General features: G+C 50.6%; 1 protein-coding gene across 1 annotated transcript in view; it reads right to left on the minus strand.

The window, feature by feature from the left end:
* The window catches only part of COTL1 (coactosin like F-actin binding protein 1), a 44,056-nt gene that overhangs the window by 15,065 nt on the left and 9,316 nt on the right, over positions 1-19,675 (minus strand). Inside the window, exon 3 of the mRNA XM_030863176.3 lies at positions 1,223-1,380. Coding sequence (XP_030719036.1) covers positions 1,223-1,380 — 158 coding nt within the window. The remainder of the gene's footprint in view (positions 1-1,222; positions 1,381-19,675) is intronic.

Here is a 19,675-nt window from a genome sequence, read left to right on the forward strand (position 1 = left end):
TGCACACAGCCGATTTCTGTGTGTGTGTGTTTTGGTTTTGGTTTTTTTACAATGCAACGGCTTCCTTTTGTATATTCACAGATACGTGCAACCATCACCACAGATTTTAGAATATTTCATCACGTCAAAAAGAAGCCCCATACCCGCGGTGGGCGGTAGCTATACCACCTCCCCTTCATGGGTTTTAGGAAATTGTTTTGCAAACTGGAGAATCCTTTGGTAAGGAGAAAACTATCTCCCCTTCACCTCTCTTCCCCAGTTTATCTTTCTGGAATCTGGATTTTATTTTTCTCAGCATGACCCAGTGTCCCAACCCCAGATGAATCACTTAGTGTCAATTTTTGTTATGTCCAGAATGGAAAAAAAAAACTTTAAAATGGGGAGCTCTACAGGTAGAACTGTTTAGAAGCTCAGAGACAAAACCAAGGGTACACCCACCTTTTCCTCCTCCTCTCCGTCTCATAGGGACACAGGAGTAAGTCAGTCATGACCAACGCCCAGTGCCCAGACTAGGCATCTCTGCCACTGTTGATATAGCCTTTGTCATCCTATGGCCATCAAAGTCATCATAAAACCCCTGCTGGTGCCCATAAGGTTGACATTTATTCATTCACCAAGTGCTATTGAGCACCTACTGTGTGCTAGACACCTTTCAGAGAGCACTCGTGAATTCTCCCATTGGGTCCTCATGGCCACAGTTGGAAGTCATCCATCACCCAATCAGGAAGCGGTGCCACTTGGTCATCCCTCCAACCCCTTCTCCGTGAGCCACCTGCCTCCCCCCCCGCAGAGGTAGACACCAGCCACCCCTTCTCCGTGAGCCACCTGCCCCGCCCCCCCCGCCAGAGGTAGACACCAGCCACCCCTTCTCCGTGAGCCACCTGCCCCGCCCCCCCCGCCAGAGGTAGACACCAGCCACCCCTTCTCCGTGAGCCACCTGCCCCGCCCCCCCCCCCCCCCCCCCGCAGAGGCAGACACCAGCCACCACGTTTCTAGTATTTGATGGTCAGGATCACAAATGCGGCTACCACCCCAGAAAGCAATTTGGGGTACATCTCACCAGTGGTGCTAGTGGTCCAGAAATGTAGCACGACACGTTCAAAGTCACAGACCAAGGAGCCCAGCCCAGCCCCTCGTGTCCCTGCTGGATGGTGACCCTTTGTGGGATGTGACCAGCACCCTTCCCCGCCCAGAGACCCTACAAGAACACAAGGACAGTTACCTGCACCACCTCCTTCACCAGGGTCTTGTCCGTGCCGGTCTTGGCGCGCTGCAGCCCGCTGACATTCTCGCCGATCCACGTGATGAGGGCAAACTTGGATCTCTTGCTCATCGCGTCCCCGGTGGTGAAGCGCACGAAGGCAAACAATCGGACGTCATCTGCACCAACGGCAAAGGGAGGGCACGGTGCTCGGTTAAAACACCCCAAATCCACATCCCCAGCAGGGGCTCTGAGCCACAAGGGTGCCCAGAGCCACATGGCAAGAGCCAACATTCCCTCACTCAGTCTCGACAACAGTGCCACAGGCTGGGATGCCCATTTCACAGATGGAAAGTGGAGGCACAGAAGGGCCATGTGACACTCCCAAGGCTGCACAGGCAGATGGAGGCCAGGCCTCTCTGGCTGCCATGGCTGCGACCCTCCCCTCCCCCATACAGTCAAGGCTCAAATTCTGAATCTGATTTAGGGAACAGAAGTTCGTCGACTCTTTTTAATCCCAAATCTTTGAGGCCCTATTTGGAACAGCAAAGCCACACGGTGGAGAGATGGGAACTGGGCTGGGGTGGGGAGGAGAGGAGGAAACAAAGACGGTGGCCCTTGTTCTGGTCTGGGATATAGCTCTGGGCCCACTGGGCATGGCTAGCTTATGGCCAGACAATTAGGCCAATAAAGAATTCTGGGGCTTCCCTGGTGGCGCAGTGGTTAAGAATCTGCCTGCCAATGCAGGGAACACGGGTTCGATCCCTGGTCCGGGAAGATCCCACATGCTGTGGAGCAACTAAGCCCGTGCGCCACAACTACTGAGCCTACGCTCTAGAGACCACAAGCCACAACTACTGAAGCCTGTGCGCTTAGAGCTCGTGCTCCAAAATGAAGAGTAGCCCCCGCTCGCCGCAATTAGAAAAAACCCGCGGGCAGCAATGAAGACCCAATGCAGCCAAAAATAAATAAATAAAAATAAATTAATTTTAAAAAAAAGAATTCTGAGTATTTTTCCACTGGGTATGTGATGCTTGTTATATGGTATATGTTTGTTTTTATTAAAATGACTCTGGGGGCTATCCTGGCTGATGGATCCACATTTAAGTCTGTGTCATTGCCACACCAGTAATCTCATCACCATCACTTCAGAATCTCTTTCATAGGACATTGTGCTAAGTTCCCCCATCCTCCGCTGCTCTGCATCCCCCAGATATCAGCTGGTATTCTTGAGTTCTTAAAGTGACGTGTGTGTGTGTGTGTGTGTGTGTGTGTGTGTGTGTGTGTGTGTGTCCACCTAGGTACTCTAGTCATTAGGGGCTGGGTCATTCTTCGTGCTGAGCGGCATCCTGGCCTTCACACACACACACACACCCGCCGCCCTGCCAACTAGGACAATCAACAACGCCTCCAGCCGTTGCCCAACGTCCCCAGGGGCGCAGAACCGCCCGCAGGTGAGAACAAATTCTAGACATACTTTGTGTCCCCATTTAATCAGGACCCCTTTGTGTTTTCCACCAAAATCCTGCACGTTTTGTTGAGGGCATCACATATCCTTACTCAGATTAATGCCTAAATAGTTCACATGTCAATTAAAGTTATCGGTGAAATCTCATTCCACCCTCCCCCAACCCCCCCACCCCCACCCCGTGATGGCTGGTACGCGGGATGCTGCTGGTTTGGGGACATGCATCTTGTACCTGCCGCTTCATTCAGCTCATATTCTCAAATGGCTTTTCGTCGCTGGCTTTAGGATTTCTCAGCGACCCAATGACCCATCGAGCTGCGTTTCCCAAGCATTGTCTGAATCACCTGGGATCTCACTAAAATGCAGATTCTGATTCGGCAGGTTGGGGATAGGGCCCCAGGGTCTGCATTCCTAACTAGCTCCCAGGTGATACTGATGCTGGTCAAAGGTTCACACTTTGAGGTTTTATGGCTTTTTTTTTTTTAAATCAAGGAGTCTTTCTTCCTAGAATCTCCCGGTGTCTCCCTGCCGAATCCCACACAAAGTAAAGGTTCTCACCAAGATCCAAGGCCACCAGCCCTCTCAGTGTAATTGAGACACAGTCTACACTGGCTGGTTAGTACCTCAAAGCATGAGCTCATCCTGACAACAAGCTATGCTGTCTAAGGGGGAACCATCTCACCGGGGAGCTGAGACACAGCCCTGGCAAGCCACGGACTCCTGATCAAACGCCACATGTGGGCATTTCTTAAAGGAAACAGATCATAATCGCCATTCACGCTGGCACAGCACCTTTCGGTTTACGGGTCAGTGTTCATTGGGTCTTTATGAGGATTCTGGGAGGTGGGCCGTGGGGTCGGGGGGCATCGTTGTCACCCTCATCAACATCCAAACAACCGTTTGGTAGATGAGGCTGGGAGGTTGTGTGACGTGCCCAAGGTAACATGCCAAGGACAGAGCCAGCCTGAAGCCAAGGGCTAGGACATCTCGGGTGTGTCTGCCCAGCTGCCCTGCTTTAGGGGACCACCCCACCCAGCCATGGGAGCCTGGTGGGTGCCCATCCTGGGACCTGACCACGGGGGTCAGGCAGTGAGGACAGACCGGTGTAAGGGACACTTCACAGGCCAAACTGACATGGCTTGGTGACCAACTGGCCGTGGGAAATGAGAAAAGTCCAAGGGCAGGAGGCCATGTGAGCTCTGTCTCTTAGTCCCGGAGGAATCTGACTTAATCCCCAAACATCGGAGCCTCGCTGCCTCACCTGTAAAATGGGGTGATTGTTTTGGTCCTCCCCATTTTTTTTCTTTATTGAGGTAAAAATCACACCACAAAAGTCACCATTTTGGGCTTTCCTGGTGGCGCAGTGGTTGAGAGTCCGCCTGCCGATGCAGGGGACACGGGTTTGTGCCCCGGTCTGGGAAGATCCCACATGCCGCGGAGCGGCTGGGCCCGTGAGCCATGGCCGCTGAGCCTGTGCGTCCGCAGCCTGTGCTCCGCAACGGGAAAGGCCACAACAGTGAGAGGCCCGCGTACCGCCAAAAAAAAAAAAAAAAATTCACCATTTTAACTATTTTAAAGCAGAGAAGTCAGCGGCATTTAGTACATGAAAACTGCTGTGCAATCATGACCACTACCTTATTCCAGAACATCTGCGTCATCCCCACAAGAACCCCCTGCCCACCAGCCATCAGTCCTCACCCCCTTTCCCCCAGCCCTAAGCAACCACTAATCTGCCTTCTGTCTCTGGATTTGCCCGTTCTGGACATTTCTCACAGATGAAACCTACACTATGCGGTCTTTTGTGTCTGGCTTCTCTCACTCAGCATGTTGGCAAGATTCATCCGCGTGGTAGCATGATCTTCACTCCTTTTATGGCTGAATAATATTCCATTGTACGGATGGACCGCATTGTGTTCTGTTCCTCCATGCATGCACTGATGGACACTCGGGATGTTTCCAGATCGGGGTCATTTTATACCTCCCTCCTTCCGTGGCCATGAGGATTCAATAGGATGCTGGCCCGACATGGTAGAACCTTCTCCCCGGAGCCTGAGCTACCAGGCAGAGCTGCGGGTGGAGAGTGAGAACAGGAAATGAGGCTGTCCGGGTTGAGGAACTGAAATTCACGCAGCCACGCACGGCTGGTGCAGGACTTTCGTTCCCGAGCTTTTCCGAGCATCGAGGCCGCTTTTGGGAAGCCAGCACGCTGTTCCTAGTGTTATTGGAGGAAAAGGAGAACCAGCTCCAAAGTGTTTAATTAAATTGCAGTCTTGACTTGAGGGGGAGGCGGGCCACACCTCAGATGCCTCGCGCCTTGTTAAGGCTAAGACAACACCAGCAAAAAGAACTCGCAGTCTGTTTCTATGGCAACCACTCTATTTCCCTTTTCCTCATTGGTCAGCCTGGACGTTTGGGATCCCATGACCACACTTGGATCCCAACAGCCCCATCACTGGCCAAACTCAGTGGGAAAGTTTCAAACCATGTGTCCCAAGTACAGCCCAGGACCTGGCACAAGACAGATATCCGATAAGTCAGTCTCACGCCCACCTCCAAAGACACAGGGAACCTGGCTTTTAAGCCCTTCCAGAACTGCAGGCCAATGTCATTTAAATTATCAAGGCCAGAGAGACTGCTTTCCTGGGTGCCTGTTTGGTGCTTATCTGACAATGCTCTGGCCAAGAAGACTGCTGACGTTTCTGAAAATCCGAGAGTCACGTTTTGCTTACAAATGTCTGCCACTCGGGATTTGGCATGACACTGAAAAGTCAGCTGAAAGTCTGAGATGAAAAACCTGTTGGTCTGAGTGACATTTTCACAGCTGCCCACACAGACCTCTGTCCCCCACGCAGCCTGAAGGAGGTCCTAAGCCCATGTGACCTCCAACTAGTCAATGCAGGAGGAAGTTCTCATTTAGTCGCTAACTTCCTTCCTCTGAACAAACAGGGCAGGCCAAACACGGATGTGCACACGGGCACATCACCTGGAAGGCAGAGCTTGACCCCATCACATATGCATATATGAGTGTGTGTGTGTGTGTGTGTGTGCGCCTGTGTGCATGTGTGTGCATGTTCGTGCGTGCGTGTGTGTGTGTGTGAATGCATGTGTGGGCACATACACACTAGGATGGCAAAATTGGCCGGAAGAAGTTTGGTACTTGGGGTCACTGTCACCCCTGGGGTGGCGCTTGGTCCCCAGTGGGCCAATGGCACACCTTTCCAGTCTGAGGTTGAAAAGTTGAGGTGCAGCCCTGGACAACCTTGGTGGGGGGCACCCGGGCCCAGGACTCATACCAGGGGACACACACTCTGAGCTCCCTCTGTGAGAGGTCCCAGCACAGCCGTCTACACCTGCTGCTCCCTTGACCATTCAGCCTCAACCTTCTGGTCTACAGTATCCAGGTTGAGTCCAAGTTCTGGAATCCATTAGAAACTCATCCCCTCTTCATACCAGCTCTGTGATGAGACCAGATTCCTGAATGCCTCTAAGCCTCAGTTTCCTCATCTGCAAAATGGGTCCAATACCTACCTCACAAGTTCGTTGTGAGGATTCAGTGAAAAAGCAAGAGATGTGAAAGGCTTGCCTGATGGGGATGGTGACTATTTTTCTATCCCTATCTGTCTGGTGAAAATGCCCTCCGAGGTCCACAGTGGCTTCCTAACTGCCAAACCCAACGGGACAGCCTCGAGGACTTCCGTGGAGTTCCAGCGGTTAAGACTCCATGCTCCAAATGCAGGGGGCCCAGATTCGATCCCTGGTCAGGGAACTAAGATCCCGCAAGCTGTGCGGTGCGGTCAAAAAAAAAAAAAAAGTCCCTCCAACAGGACAGGCTCCTTGCCTTCCAGCCTCTGTGCTGGCTTTCTGTATCTGCCAAACTTACGCACACTCTGCTCGGTTTCAAAGTAGGGCCCTCCTAGGCACACACAGTCATGTGGCCACTCGTCCCATGAGTATTTCTTGAGGACCTACTGTGTGTCAAGCACAGTGTCAAGCACTAGGGGCCACAGATAAGACCAACAAGGGTCCTGAAGATGACAGAGGCTGTTTACTAAGCATTTACTACGTGCTAGGCACCGTCCTAAGCACTTACACGTAGCTGCACGTTTTTCTATCCCAACCTCTCTGTCCGGTCAGCACTGCTTCTGATCCCATTTCACAGATGGAGAAATTAAGGCTCAGAGAGGTGAAGTGATAAGAAGCCAGACATTCCCTTTCTCTGCTTACATCTAGAGCAGCAGTTCTCAAAGTGTGGTGCTCAGACCAGCAGCAACAGCATCGCCCAGGTACTCATTAGACTGTGAATTCAGAAACTCTGGGAATAGGGTTTGGGAAGTGAGTTTGAACGAGCCCCTGGGGGATTCTGGTACCTCCAAAGCCCGAGAACCACTGACCTAGAGGAAGAGGTGAGAAGAGAAGATGGGGTTTTCAGCTCAGAGGACCCACTATCCCGTGGCCGGGAAAGGGAGTGAGAAAAAACGTCTCATGGGCAGAAAAGTTGAAGTGCCCAGAGTTTAGCCTCACCCACTTCCTCCCCACCAGCACCTTTTATTTTAAGGAATTGATCATGTAAAGGAGCTTCCCGTATGGTGTGTCTTCTCAACACTAGAATTTACAGAATTTGAGGCATCTAGGCGTGGTTCCCTGAGCATCTCCCCATCAAAGACCAGCGGGACTGTCCCCGCAGAGTCTCCCCCTTCCCCCGAATCCCACAGCCCAAGACAGAAGAGCAGTATTTAGAGAAAAAGCTGCTGAGCTACGGTACCGGTAATAGGGAGTTTTTCTGTGACCTCTATATGTCTGCTGACATAAGCCATCATTAACAACGATTTCCAAATGCATCACAAAACCACACAGAGCCCCATCTCAGGGGAGCCATCAACCGATGACAAAGCAAGGTTGGGAGCCCCGACCCCAAGGACCATCGACACCACCGCACGCTGCCTTCTGACCTTCGCTGAGGTGGCCCCAATTCGGGACTGTGGCCACCCTCCCCTCCCTCGCTCAGTGAGAGTCTTGTTCATGAAGAGACGGTCCTCAGAGGGCGTTCATAAAACTCCACTCTCAAAGAACTTGACCCTTTGGTTGGTCTGTGAAGCCTCATCACGGGCCAAGGATGGGTTATCAGTGTGAAACAGCTCCTGAACCAGTCAGTCCCACAGCCCTAAGGACCCCTCGGGACCTAGAGACCCCAGGCAGGGCCCACTTGGTTCAAAGTCCGGTTCCTCTTTTCAAAGCTCCTTGCCTTCACTGACTACGTGTAAGTTAATTTGCAGCATAAAGTCATTGTCTGAAAAGTTCTTGGGATACTGGCTGGCAGAACTCTGCTCAGAAACACCGGCAGTGGCCTTCCCTGGTGGCGCAGTGGTTAAGAATCCACCTGCCAATTCAGGAGACACGGGTTCGAGCCCTGGTCTGGGAAGATCCCACATGCCGCGGAGCAACTAAGCCCGTGCGCCACAACTACTGAGCCCGCGAGCCACAACTACTGGGTCTGAGCTCTGGAGCCCGTGAGCCACAACTACTGAGCCCACGTGCCTAGAGCCTGTGTTCCACAACAAGAGAAGCCACCGCGATAAGAAGCCCACACACCACAACGAAGAGTAGCCCCCGCTCACCACAACTAGAGAAAGCCCACGTGCAGCAATGAAGACCCAACGCAGCCAAAAAGAAAAAAAAAGAAACGCCGGCAGTGGTCGCTAGGCATGCTCTCCTTTGTAGCCCCTTCCTCCCCCGGCCCTCCTGTATCCTCCTCTCAACGCTGCATTTCCCTCTCTCTCTCCTATCAACTGCCTTTACCACCCCCTCCCCTTCTCCCATCTCTTCCCTCCTCCAGCTCCAGTCTAGGGCTAGAAAGGAGGGAGGGACTTAGGAAAAGAGAGTAGAGGTAAGGCAGGAGGCGGAGGGATATGAAGGAAATAGGATGACGCAAAGAGGGAGAGATGACCACAGAGGGCATGGGAAGAGGGGTGAAGAAAAGAGGGGGGTCAGATTTATCTGGAATCACCAAGGCCACCAGGATGAGCTGCTCTAATAAATTTCCCAAAAACTATAAACGGCACATAATCCCCACCAAGCTCTTAACGACTCCCTGCCCTCTCCCACCCCTCCCACCCACACTTGAAGTCTCCTAAGGCTCAGAATCACTGAGGGACAGATTCTGACTGGTCACAGCCAGTATGCTCACCACGGTGACCCTGACACAGATCCACATTGATCCAGGGGCCCCGCCTTCTCCCAAAAAAGACCCTTGTCTTCCCCTCTGCCTTTTCCCAAAGCTGGCACTGGCTGGAGGATGAAACCCAGAGGAGACAGAGGATCTGCCACGAGTCAAGCAGTGTGAGGTTTCCTCACACTTTTGCAAATGCTCTAAACAATTTTTTTCATTACACACAAAAACACGTACTAGGGGTAGAATAATTAGGAGCACAAACAAGCGAGAAAAAAAAAAATAGCCTCACCACCTAAATAACCTTAGTAAACTCCCTAAGTGGCACCTAAGTAAACCTTTGGGTGCATGTCCTTTGATCTCTTTAGCTGCTTTCATATCTGTCCAATGCCTGTCATATCCCCAGCACAAACCACGGCACCAGCCACATAGTAGGCACTCAATAAACATCTACTGGTCAACAGAAAGAAAAAAGAGAGAGAGAGAAGTAATCATTTCATAATTTCCATCCAACACCGAACTTCAGAGCAAGACAAAAGAAAGGGGGAAGGAGACAGCAGGAAATTGCCCCAGAGCTGCGCTGAAGCTGCCCTTACCTTATATAGACTCCCTAAGAAGTTATGCAAACAAGGTTCAGTAAGGGAAAAAACAACCCACACTCCAAAAAGCTGAGCTGTCAGCTTCCACCAAGCAAGCTCCCTAGAGCGGGCATGAAAGGAAACAGGAAAGAATTCAAACATCCTGCCGCCTGGGGCAGAGGGACAGCTGGCCGGTTGCCACAGCTGCATCATTTCCAGCAAGTTGCTGATGTGGGAGCCCAGGCAGCGACAGACAAAGACCTGGAAGTGCTAAATGTCCTCCCTCTCTTGGACACGGAGAACAAGGGCTCCATGGATGTGTATACAGTCCTTGCATGTGAGATCACACTGTCTGTACAAATTGATTCTTTGTCCCACCCCTTCCTCAAAGCAGTAGACTTCTCAAATGATTCCTTCCTCGTTGCATTTTCGGGGAGTGAATGATCCAGCTTTCCTAGTTTGCCAGAGAACACAAGAAAATGGAGTACAGAATATAGCCAGGGGAAAAGAAAGATGATGACTTTGGTAGAACCCTCAGGGAACGGGCTGATCTGGAGACCCAAATTATCAGGACAGCTAAAGGTTTTCCCTCGGTGACAGAGCACCGTAACTTTTTTTTTAATGACTACTTTTACTTCCTTAAATGGCAGTCAGTGTGTTACATCTGGCTTCACCTTCTGACTTAGAGAACAGTGGCTGTAACCAGTTCCTGGAGGCTCTGAGTACATAATTGCAGCGTTGACAATGAGACACTCCGAAGACACTGAAGGATTCGGTGTCTGATTGCCTGAGCACTACGGGCCCCGGTGTGCACGGCTCTGCATTCTCGTATCCACTTTTTATAGTTTTGCTGTTTCTTCCATTGCTGTTAGTCATTTGACAAACACTTGTTGACAATTTTTGGTTCAAAGACTTTGCTGAATAAGACACAATATGAACCCTCAAAAAATACACAATCTAGCGGGGCAAATAAGAAAAACTAAGTGTGTGGACACAATGAAGTTAGCACCATAGCCACGAGGCATCACAGGGCATATGGGAACATCAAAGAAAGAAAGAAATTAACTCTTCCTGTGGGGTGGTGATCAGGGCAGCCTTCACAGAGGAGGTGATGTTTGAACTGGGTCTTGAAGGATGACCTAGAGTTCACCCAGCTAACGGGGTAATGAGGAAGAAGGGGGCCCATGTTAACAACTTGAGGGATAGATTCTGACAGAACTCCACAGACAAAAGCACCAGCTTCTGCGGGCAAGTTCAAAATGCCTTCCTCTACCAGTCCCTCTCTCTATCTCTGACTTGCCACAGGCTAGAAGGGCATATAATTAGCTTATTATTACTGTGTGTAAAACAAGAGTTTAAAGGCTCAGAGTGACATCCCTGAGGGCTCCTGCAGTCTGCTCATCCCTCCACCAGGAGGACAGGAATCCTGTTCCCTGTGACATCTGCAGTGCCCACAACGGTGCCTGACACACCGTCCATGCTCAATAAACATTTCTCGAGTAAATGAGGAGCCTCTGCCCATCTTCTTCAGCAGCTCAGAAGCACGTTGGTCCCCAATCCTCAGCTGCGTCACTTCACTGGGAGATGCTATCTTGTAAGAATAAAACCAATCCCCTCCCTGGATTTTAAAGACGTAGATTCTAATGAAGAGACTAGCAGAAATAATCAGACGTGGACAGACAGGTAGCAATTGCCTGGTCTGGACAAATGTGCCTTGGAATTAAAAGCACATGGGAAGGGCAGCCCGAGAACAGGGTGATGGTAGGATTAGCAATGCCTGCCTAACGTGGGGGTTCTCCTCTCCCTTCCCTGCTCACATCACCAAGCATGGGGCCTCAGAGGTGCAAAGCAAACGCCAACCCTCCGCAGCTCAAGAGATCCAGGAAACCCAGGTTCAAGTCCCCACTCTGCCTCTCTCTGCTGTGTGACCAGGGCTCCCTGGCATCCCCTCTCTGATCCCCAATGTTCTGAGCTAAGTGGGGGGGTGGGGGTTTCTCTGTCCCTGCCTCAGAGCCCCCGAGTGGTGGGGACAGACACACAAGTGGTCTTCATCCCCGTAGCTGTTGACACTCGCAGCCCTGGAGTCTGCCCCCACATTTACAGCTGTGTCAACTCACTCTTTTATTGATTCTCTTAGCTACTAACGCACATGAACATCCAAGACAGACCTTCCGCTTTCCCTTAAGTACCCATGTCCGATGCAACAGTTGCAGGCAATGAAACAACTTCTGGACACCAGTTTGGTGCCAGGCGCCGAACTGGAAGATGAAAACCCAGCCGTGGGTCCGGTGCTGTGTCTGGCTGTCAATCCTCATCAGAATTATGGAAGGGCTCAGAACTGAACCTGGCACAGAGGCAGCGACACTAAAAACGCCAGACAGTGGTGATGATAAGAATGTGGCTAACTATTTCAGAGCACACGGAGGCAGTGGGAAATGAGAGCCGGGAGACAATCAAGTTCACGTGAGCACGAGGGGCGGGGCTGAGCGTGTCCTGGGCGCGTGGGTTTGGAAAGGGGCCGTGGGGAAAAGCAGGTCTGACATGGAGGGAAAAGTGGCAGGCAGAACCACAAATGTGGACGTGGGAAGGAACGACAGGAAGACCCAAGGCGAAATTCTGCAAAGTCGTAGGACAAAAGACATGGGAATAAAATGCACGCTGTTCAGGCAAAATCAGTCCTCTGACCCCACCTCCCTGCACACGCAAGGCCACCACCCTGCTGGCTTTCTGTCATCTCCCTCACCCCGTTTCTTGTTTTCTTTTTTCCCCCAAAAAAATTATTTATTTATTTATTCTGCGCCGGGTCTTAGTTGCGGCACGTGGGATCTTTCATTGCGGCATGTGGACTCTTAGTTGCGGCAAGCATGCGGGCTCTAGTTCCCCGATCAGGGATGGAACACGGGCCCCCTGCATCGGGAGTGCAGAGTCTGACCCACTGGACCACCAGGGAAGCCCCACCTCCTTTCTTCTTTACGTTTTAAAAACTGAGATAGTTACATACCATAAAATTCACCCCTTTCAAGTGTACAATTAATTGGTTTTTGGTACATCCACAGGTTGTGCAACCATCACCACTATTTTAGAACATTTCCATCACCTCAAAAGGCGACCCCGTGCCCATGAATAGTCACTCGTCGTCCCCCGTCGCCACGCCTGGCAACCAATAATCTGCTTTCTATCTCCATGGATTTGCTTCTTCTGGAAACTTGAAATAAATGGAATCACACAACATGTGGCCTTTCAAGTCTGACTTCTCAGCAATAATGTGTCACTCAGCGTCATGTTTTCAAGGTTCACCCATGTGATAGCATGAATTAGTACTTCGTTTGTTTTTATGACCGAGTGATATTCCACTGATGGATGGACCACTTTTTGTCTATCCGTTCATCAGTTGATGGACATTTGGGTGGTTTCCACTTTGGGGACTGTGAATAATCCTGCTGTGAACATTCATGTACAAATTTTTGTGTGTTTTCATCTCTGTCGGGTAGATACTAAGGCATGAAATAGCCAGGCTTAACCTTTCAGGAACTGCTAAACTGTTTCCCATGGGGGCTGCAGCCGTTTCCCTTCCCACCAGCAGTGCATGGGGGTTCTGAGTTGCAACGTCCTCTCAACACCTTTTATTATAGTCTCCTTGTGCGTGTGAAGTGATGCTTCCCTGTGGGTTGATTTGCATTTCCCTAATGACAATGATGCCGAGCACCTTTTCATGTATTTACTGGCCGTGTGTGTGTCTCCTTTGGAGAAATGTCGATTCAAATCCCTTGCCTAGGGCTTCCCTGGTGGCAGAGTGGTTAAGAATCCACCTGCCAATGCAGGGGACACGGGTTCAAGCCCTGGTCCGGAAAGATCCCACATGCCGTGGAGCAACTAAGCCCGTGCGCCACAACTACTGGCACTGTGCTCTAGAGCCCGCAAGCCACAACTACTGAAGCCCACGCATCTATAGCTGGTGCTCTGCAACAAGAGAAACCACCGCAATGAGAAGCTCGCGCACCACAATGAAGAGCAGCCCCAGCTCGCCACAACCAGAGAAAGCCCGCGCACAGCAACAAAGACCCAACGCAGCCAAAAATAAATAAATTTAAAAAAATTTTTTTTAAATCCCTTGCCCATTTTTTACTTGGGTTATTGGTCTTGGTATTGTTGAGTTGTAAGAGTTCTTTATATATTCTGGAAGCTAGACCATTATTGGACGTATGGTTTGAGGGCCTCCCCTTTTGCTGGGCTCATTCCTCACCCAGATACCCGCATGCCCGGCTCCCATTCATTCAGGTCTTGCCTTAGCGTCACCTCCTCTTTAGGCCTCCCCTGACCACCCTGGCTAACAGTGGCCTCCCCACAATCCGTCTCTGGCCCATTGCTTCGTTTCATTTTCTTAGCACTCATCTCGTTCTGAAAAGATCAGATTTGCTAGCTTATCTATTAGCTACCCCTGCATTCTCATTGAATGTAAGCTCTGTGATCCGGATCCCCCAATTCCCCAGTACCAAGAGTGCCTGGCACATAGTAGGCCCGCAGTGTACGTTTGTTGGATAATGAGTAGTTACAAAGCGACAAAGAAGAGAGTAAGTTACTTTCCCCAAATCGAACACACGGCAGTAGGTTTTGGCAAATCAAGAACAGAGCAAGTGGGACTTCCCTGGTGGCACAGTGGTTAAGAATCCGCCTGCCAATGCACGGGACGTGGGTTCGAGCCCCGGTCCGGGAAGATCCCACATGCCGCGGAGCAACTAAGCCCGTGCGCCACAACTACCAAGCCTGCGCTCTAGAGCCCGCAAGCCACAACTACTGAGCCCTCATGCCACAACTACTGAAGCCTGCGCACCTAGAGCCCATGCTCCGCAACAAGGGGAGCCGCTGCAATAAGCCCGCGCACCGCAACAAAGAGTAGCCCCCGCTCGCCGCAACTAGAGAAAGCCCGCGCTCAGCAACAAAAACCCAACGCAGCCAAAAAAAAAAAAAAGAACAGAGCAAGTCATGTAAATCAACTATACTTCAATAAAATTAAAACCAAAACAAAACAAACACAAACACAAAAAAACAGGGCAAAAGGTATCCCAGCTCAGGGCTGCAAGAGTTCGCTGGAGTGAACACAGGATCCCTCCTTGGTTGGGCAGGGAGCTCACACAGGGGCTGCACAGAGCCTGGCTCTTCTCACTCCTCCTCAGAAGCCCCAGCTTCTGACCCAGCGGGGGCCTGCGGCCTGCCCAAGACAGCAGCTTCCTTTATTTGCAAACCATGAACAGTGTATACTCCATTCTAGAGCCAAAAAAGAGGAAGAACACTACTTCCAGGTCACATCAGATGACCTCCAAGGGCCATCCCTTCGGTCAAAAGTAGCAGAGGGCTTCCCTGGTGGCGCAGTGGTTGAGAGTCCGCCTGCCGATGCAGGGGACACAGGTCCGTGCCCCGGTCCGGGAGGATCCCGCGTGCCGCGGAGCGGCTGGGCCCATGAGCCATGGCCGCTGAGCCTGCATGTCCGGAGCCTGTGCTCCGCAACGGGAGAGGCCACAACAGTGAGAGGCCCGCGTACTGGGGGAAAAAAAAAAAAAAAAAAACGTAGCAGAGTGACAATTCTTCCCTGGGAAGAATGGAGGCGTTTGAATTACGGAGTGTTGCTCCCCAGAGACCATCACAGGTTCTTCACTTGAATAAAGGCAGAAAAAGTACCTCTGAGCTGCATGTTCTTAGAAATGTACCACCAGCCAGAGACACAGGCCTCGGGTCTGCCCCTTGGCATTCAAGAAGAAAGCTTGTGGAAAACTGTTAAGAGGATAGCTCCCAAGAGTTCCTATTACAGGAGAAAAACAAATTTTTTTTCTTTTCTTTTTATTGTATCTATATCAGACGGTGGATGTTAGCTCAGCCTATTACGGTCATCATTTCATGATATATGTAAAGCAAACCAGCGTGCTGCACCCCTTCAACTTATACAGTGGCGCATGCCAATGATTTCTCAATAAAACTGGGGGAGGGGAAGAGGCAAAGAAAGAAAAGCGCTCGTCCTTGGTCCTCCCTCCTTGTTTCTAAAGAATTTCAGCTGCAAGTGCTGCAGGGTGTCAGGAATGGTGGCCAGGAGCACAGGCACTGGATGAGGAACACAGCTCCGCCTCTGTGCAACCCCGGGCCAATGACTGTATGGCTCTGAGCCTCAGTTTTCCTGTCTATGAAATGGGAATGACAACAGGGCCTACAACATGGGGTCACGGTGTCGATGAAATGAAATCACGATTAGGTGACTCTGGCTGGGAAAACAATGGCCCCTAAAGATGTCCACAGCCTAATCTCCAGAACCTGTGACTCTGTGACTTGACACGGCAAAGGGGACTTGGTGGGTGTGATTAAATTAAGGATCTCGGCATGGGGAGATTATCCCGGATGATCCAAGTGGGCCCAAAGTCATCACAAGGGTCCTCAAATAGGGAAGAGGGGGAGGCAGAAGAATCAGAGAGATGGCATCGTGAGAAGGACTCAACCAGCCATTGCCGGCCTTGAAGGTGGAGGAAGGGGCCACGAGCCAAGGGATGCAGGCGTCTCTAGAAGCTGGAAGAGGCCAGGAAATCAGTTCTCCTTTCAAGCCTCCAGAAGGTACACAGCCGGCCCACACCTTGATGTTAGCCCAGTGAGGCTGATTTTGGATTTCTGCCCTCCAGAACTCTAAGATGAGAAAAGTACATTGTTTTAAACCACTAAGTTTGTGGCCATCTGTTACAGCAGCCACAGGAAACTCATACAATGACCTCAGCACAATTCCTGGCACAATAAAAGCCCAGTGTTCACCATTATTTTTGAAGTATTACTATTACTTATTATTGGCAAGGAAGCTTACACAAATACACGGATGATAAAAAAAGATTAAGTACGTGAGGAAAAATGAGACAGATGACCAGAAACTAAGTCCAGAATTAAACAGGATGTCAGGCAGGTTAATTTCAAATACACTGATGAAATAAAACACAAAATGCTGGGCTTCCCTGGTGGCACAGTGGTTGAGAGTCCGCCTGCCGATGCAGGGGACACGGGTTCGTGCCCCGGTCCGGGAAGATCCCACATGCCGCGGAGTAGCTGGGCCCGTGAGCCATGGCCGCTGAGCCTGCGCGTCTGGAGCCTGTGCTCCGCAACGGGAGAGGCCACAGCGGTGAGAGGCCCGTGTACCGGAAAAAAAAAAAAAAACACACAAAATGCTGAGGTTAACAGCCCTGCCTTCACATACAGGCCTCTGGGGACCTGCCCCTGCAGAGGCCACTGAGTGGAATCTGAAAAGCCGAAAGCATCAAATTAAGTCGGTGAGGAATGCAGCCACGCACGGGCTCCGGGGCAGGGAGCTGGGCCAGAGGCCAGTGCGGGTGAGGGTTTCAGAGCCTCGGCACCTGCAGGCACTCCATACGGGCCACTGGGCTGTTATATTGGCAGAGGGAACAGCGGGCCGTCCAGGGCTGAGCTCAGCTCTCAAACATCTCAGGGGACTGTGTTCATTCATCTATTCAACACCCACCTGGGGAGAATGCCAGGTGCTGATGGTACAGCAGAGAACCAAGCAGAGCAGGCTTCTGCCCCCCAGGAGCTCAGATTCTAGCAGGAGAGTCAGACAGCAAACACATACATGAACAGTCATGTGGATAGAGCTTGGGGAGTTAGGAAGTGCTACAGCCCGTGACTTGGGTCCACACAAGGGAGTGACACACCCACTGGTGAAAAAGAGATTGGGATATCATCTCACACCAGTCAGAATGGCCGTCATCAAAAAATCTACAAACAATAAATGCTGGAGAGGGTGTGGAGAAAAGGGAACCCTCTTGCACTGTTGGTGGGAATGTAAACTGATACAGCCACTATGGAGAACAGTATGGAGGTTCCTTAAAAAACTGAAAATAGAACTACCATATGACCCAGCAATCCCACTACTGGCCATATACCCTAAGAAAACCATAATTCAGAAAGAGTCATGTACCACAATGTTCATTGCAGCTCTATTTGTAATAGTCAGGACACGGAAGCAACGTTAAGTGTCCATCGACTGATGAATGGATAAAGAAGATGCGGCACATATATACAATGGAATATTACTCAACCATAAAAAGAAACGAAATTGAGTTATTTGTAGTGAGGTGGATGGACCTAGAGTCTGTCATACAGAGTGAAGTAAGTCAGAAAAAGAAAAACAAATACCATATGCTAACACATATATATGAAATCTAAAAAAAAAAAAAAAAAAAAGGTCATGAAGAACCTAGGGTCAAGACTGGAATAAAGACACAGACCTACTAGAGAATGCACTTGAGGACACAGGGAAGGGGAAGGGGAAGCTGGGACAAAGTGAAAGAGTGGTATGGACATATATACACTACCAAATGTAAAACAGAGAGCTAGTGGGAAGAAGCCGCATAGCACAGGGAGATCAGCTCAGTGCTTTGTGACCACCTAGAGGGGTGGGATAGGAAGCGTGGGAGGGAGGGAGACGAAAGAGGGAAGAGACATGGGGATATATGTATATGTATAACTGATTCACTTTGTTATAAAGCAGAAACTAACACACCCTTGTAAAGCAATTATACTCCAATAAAGATGTTTAAATAAATAAATAAAAAGAGAGATTGGAACCAGGTAACCATGAGGGGTGGAGATGCTCCACTGAGGATACCACCGCCACAGAGACAAAGTCTCCCTTTCCAGGATCTCGCCATGGAATTGAAGAAACAGATGCACATGTAACCACCGCAGAATGTGATGAGCATCACAAAGGCAATGAGGGCATCTGAGTGGAGGGGATATTTACACTGGGCCTTGACGGATGTATAGAAGTCCTCCAGGAAAGCAAAACGGACGAGGACAGGGCCGGAAGAGGGAAGACTGTGCACAAGTCCCAAGGAAAGGGGAGGCAGGGCAGCACAGTGCAGGGGAAAGGCTGGGAGCCTCGGACACAGATCTGGGTTCAAAGTCCAAATTTTTGTTTATGGGGTGAAACATTCTTTAAGTTCCATAGTGCTTTACAATTTTCAAAAGTTTCGCACACATGATTTCCTATAATCCCATAATAACCCTTTTTCCCCCCTACCCCTAACTTGCCCCTCCCCCCTCCCCTCTCCCCACTGGTAACCACTAGTTTGTTCTCTATATCTGTGAGTCCACCAAGCAAGTGACTTTTGACTCTCCAAGGAAACCATCAGATTCCTTATCAGTAAAATGGGGCTGACTCCTACTCTGGTCCATTGTACATATTACATACACACCCCTCATGGATAAGAAAAATTATAATAGATGAGCCAATACATGCAAAGCGCCACACAGTGCGGGGCATTTGGCCTCCATGGGGTCAGAATCATGTGTTGGGAGTGTGCATATGCGTGGGGTGAGCTGGCGAGCATCCCATCCTAAAGGACATTCCATGTCATCTCTAAGCATTTGAACCTTACGGGCAAAAACTACAAAAGGTTGTTAAAGGGAGAGAGAAGTCCGCCTCCCATCCCCACCCCCGCCTGGACTGCAAGCTCGCCAGGGTCAGGAAAGGGTCAACTCAGCGCTCAGCAAAGGGCTTCCCTAGAGCAGGCACTCAATAAATATCCCAGAGAAGGAAAAGCCAGCGCCAAGCGTGGACCCCAGGAAACACCCACACTTAGGGGGCACGAAAGGGAAGGAGAACCAGCAGAAGGAAGTGAGAGTAAGAGATGAGAAACAGAAAAAGAGAACTAGGCAAGCTTTGCAGTGCAGAAGCAAAAGGATGGGAAAATTATCTTTTCAGTGAGTAGTGGTCGCTGACGAAGGCTGCAAGGAGGGAAAGTGGAATAAAGACAAAGAAACGGGGTTTCCCTGGTGGTGGTGCAGTGGTTAAGAATCCGCCTGCCAACGCAGGGCACACGGGTTCGAGCCCTGGTCCAGGAAGACCTCACATGCCGCGGAGCAACTATGCCCGTGCGCCACAGCTACTGAGCCCACGTGCCACAACTACTGAAGCCCGCACACCTAGAGCCCGTGCTCCGCAACAAGAGAAGCCACTGTAATGAGAAGCCCGTGCACCGCAACGAAGAGTTAGCCCCCGCTCGCCACAACTAGAGAAAGCCCACGTGCAGCAACGAAGACCCAACGCAGTCAAAAATAAATAAATAAAATAAATAAATTTATTTTAAAAAAGACAAAGAAACGGCCACTACATTTGCCACCAGAAGGTGACAGAGGACCTGTGCACAGGGTGCCAAGCTCTGGTTATGGGGGGGATGCCAGGATGTAACGAGGTGAAAAAACGATGGGAGATGAGGACG

Source organism: Globicephala melas, chromosome 19 (genome assembly GCF_963455315.2).
Source record: "Globicephala melas chromosome 19, mGloMel1.2, whole genome shotgun sequence".
In the NCBI taxonomy this organism is placed as follows: domain Eukaryota; kingdom Metazoa; phylum Chordata; class Mammalia; order Artiodactyla; family Delphinidae; genus Globicephala; species Globicephala melas.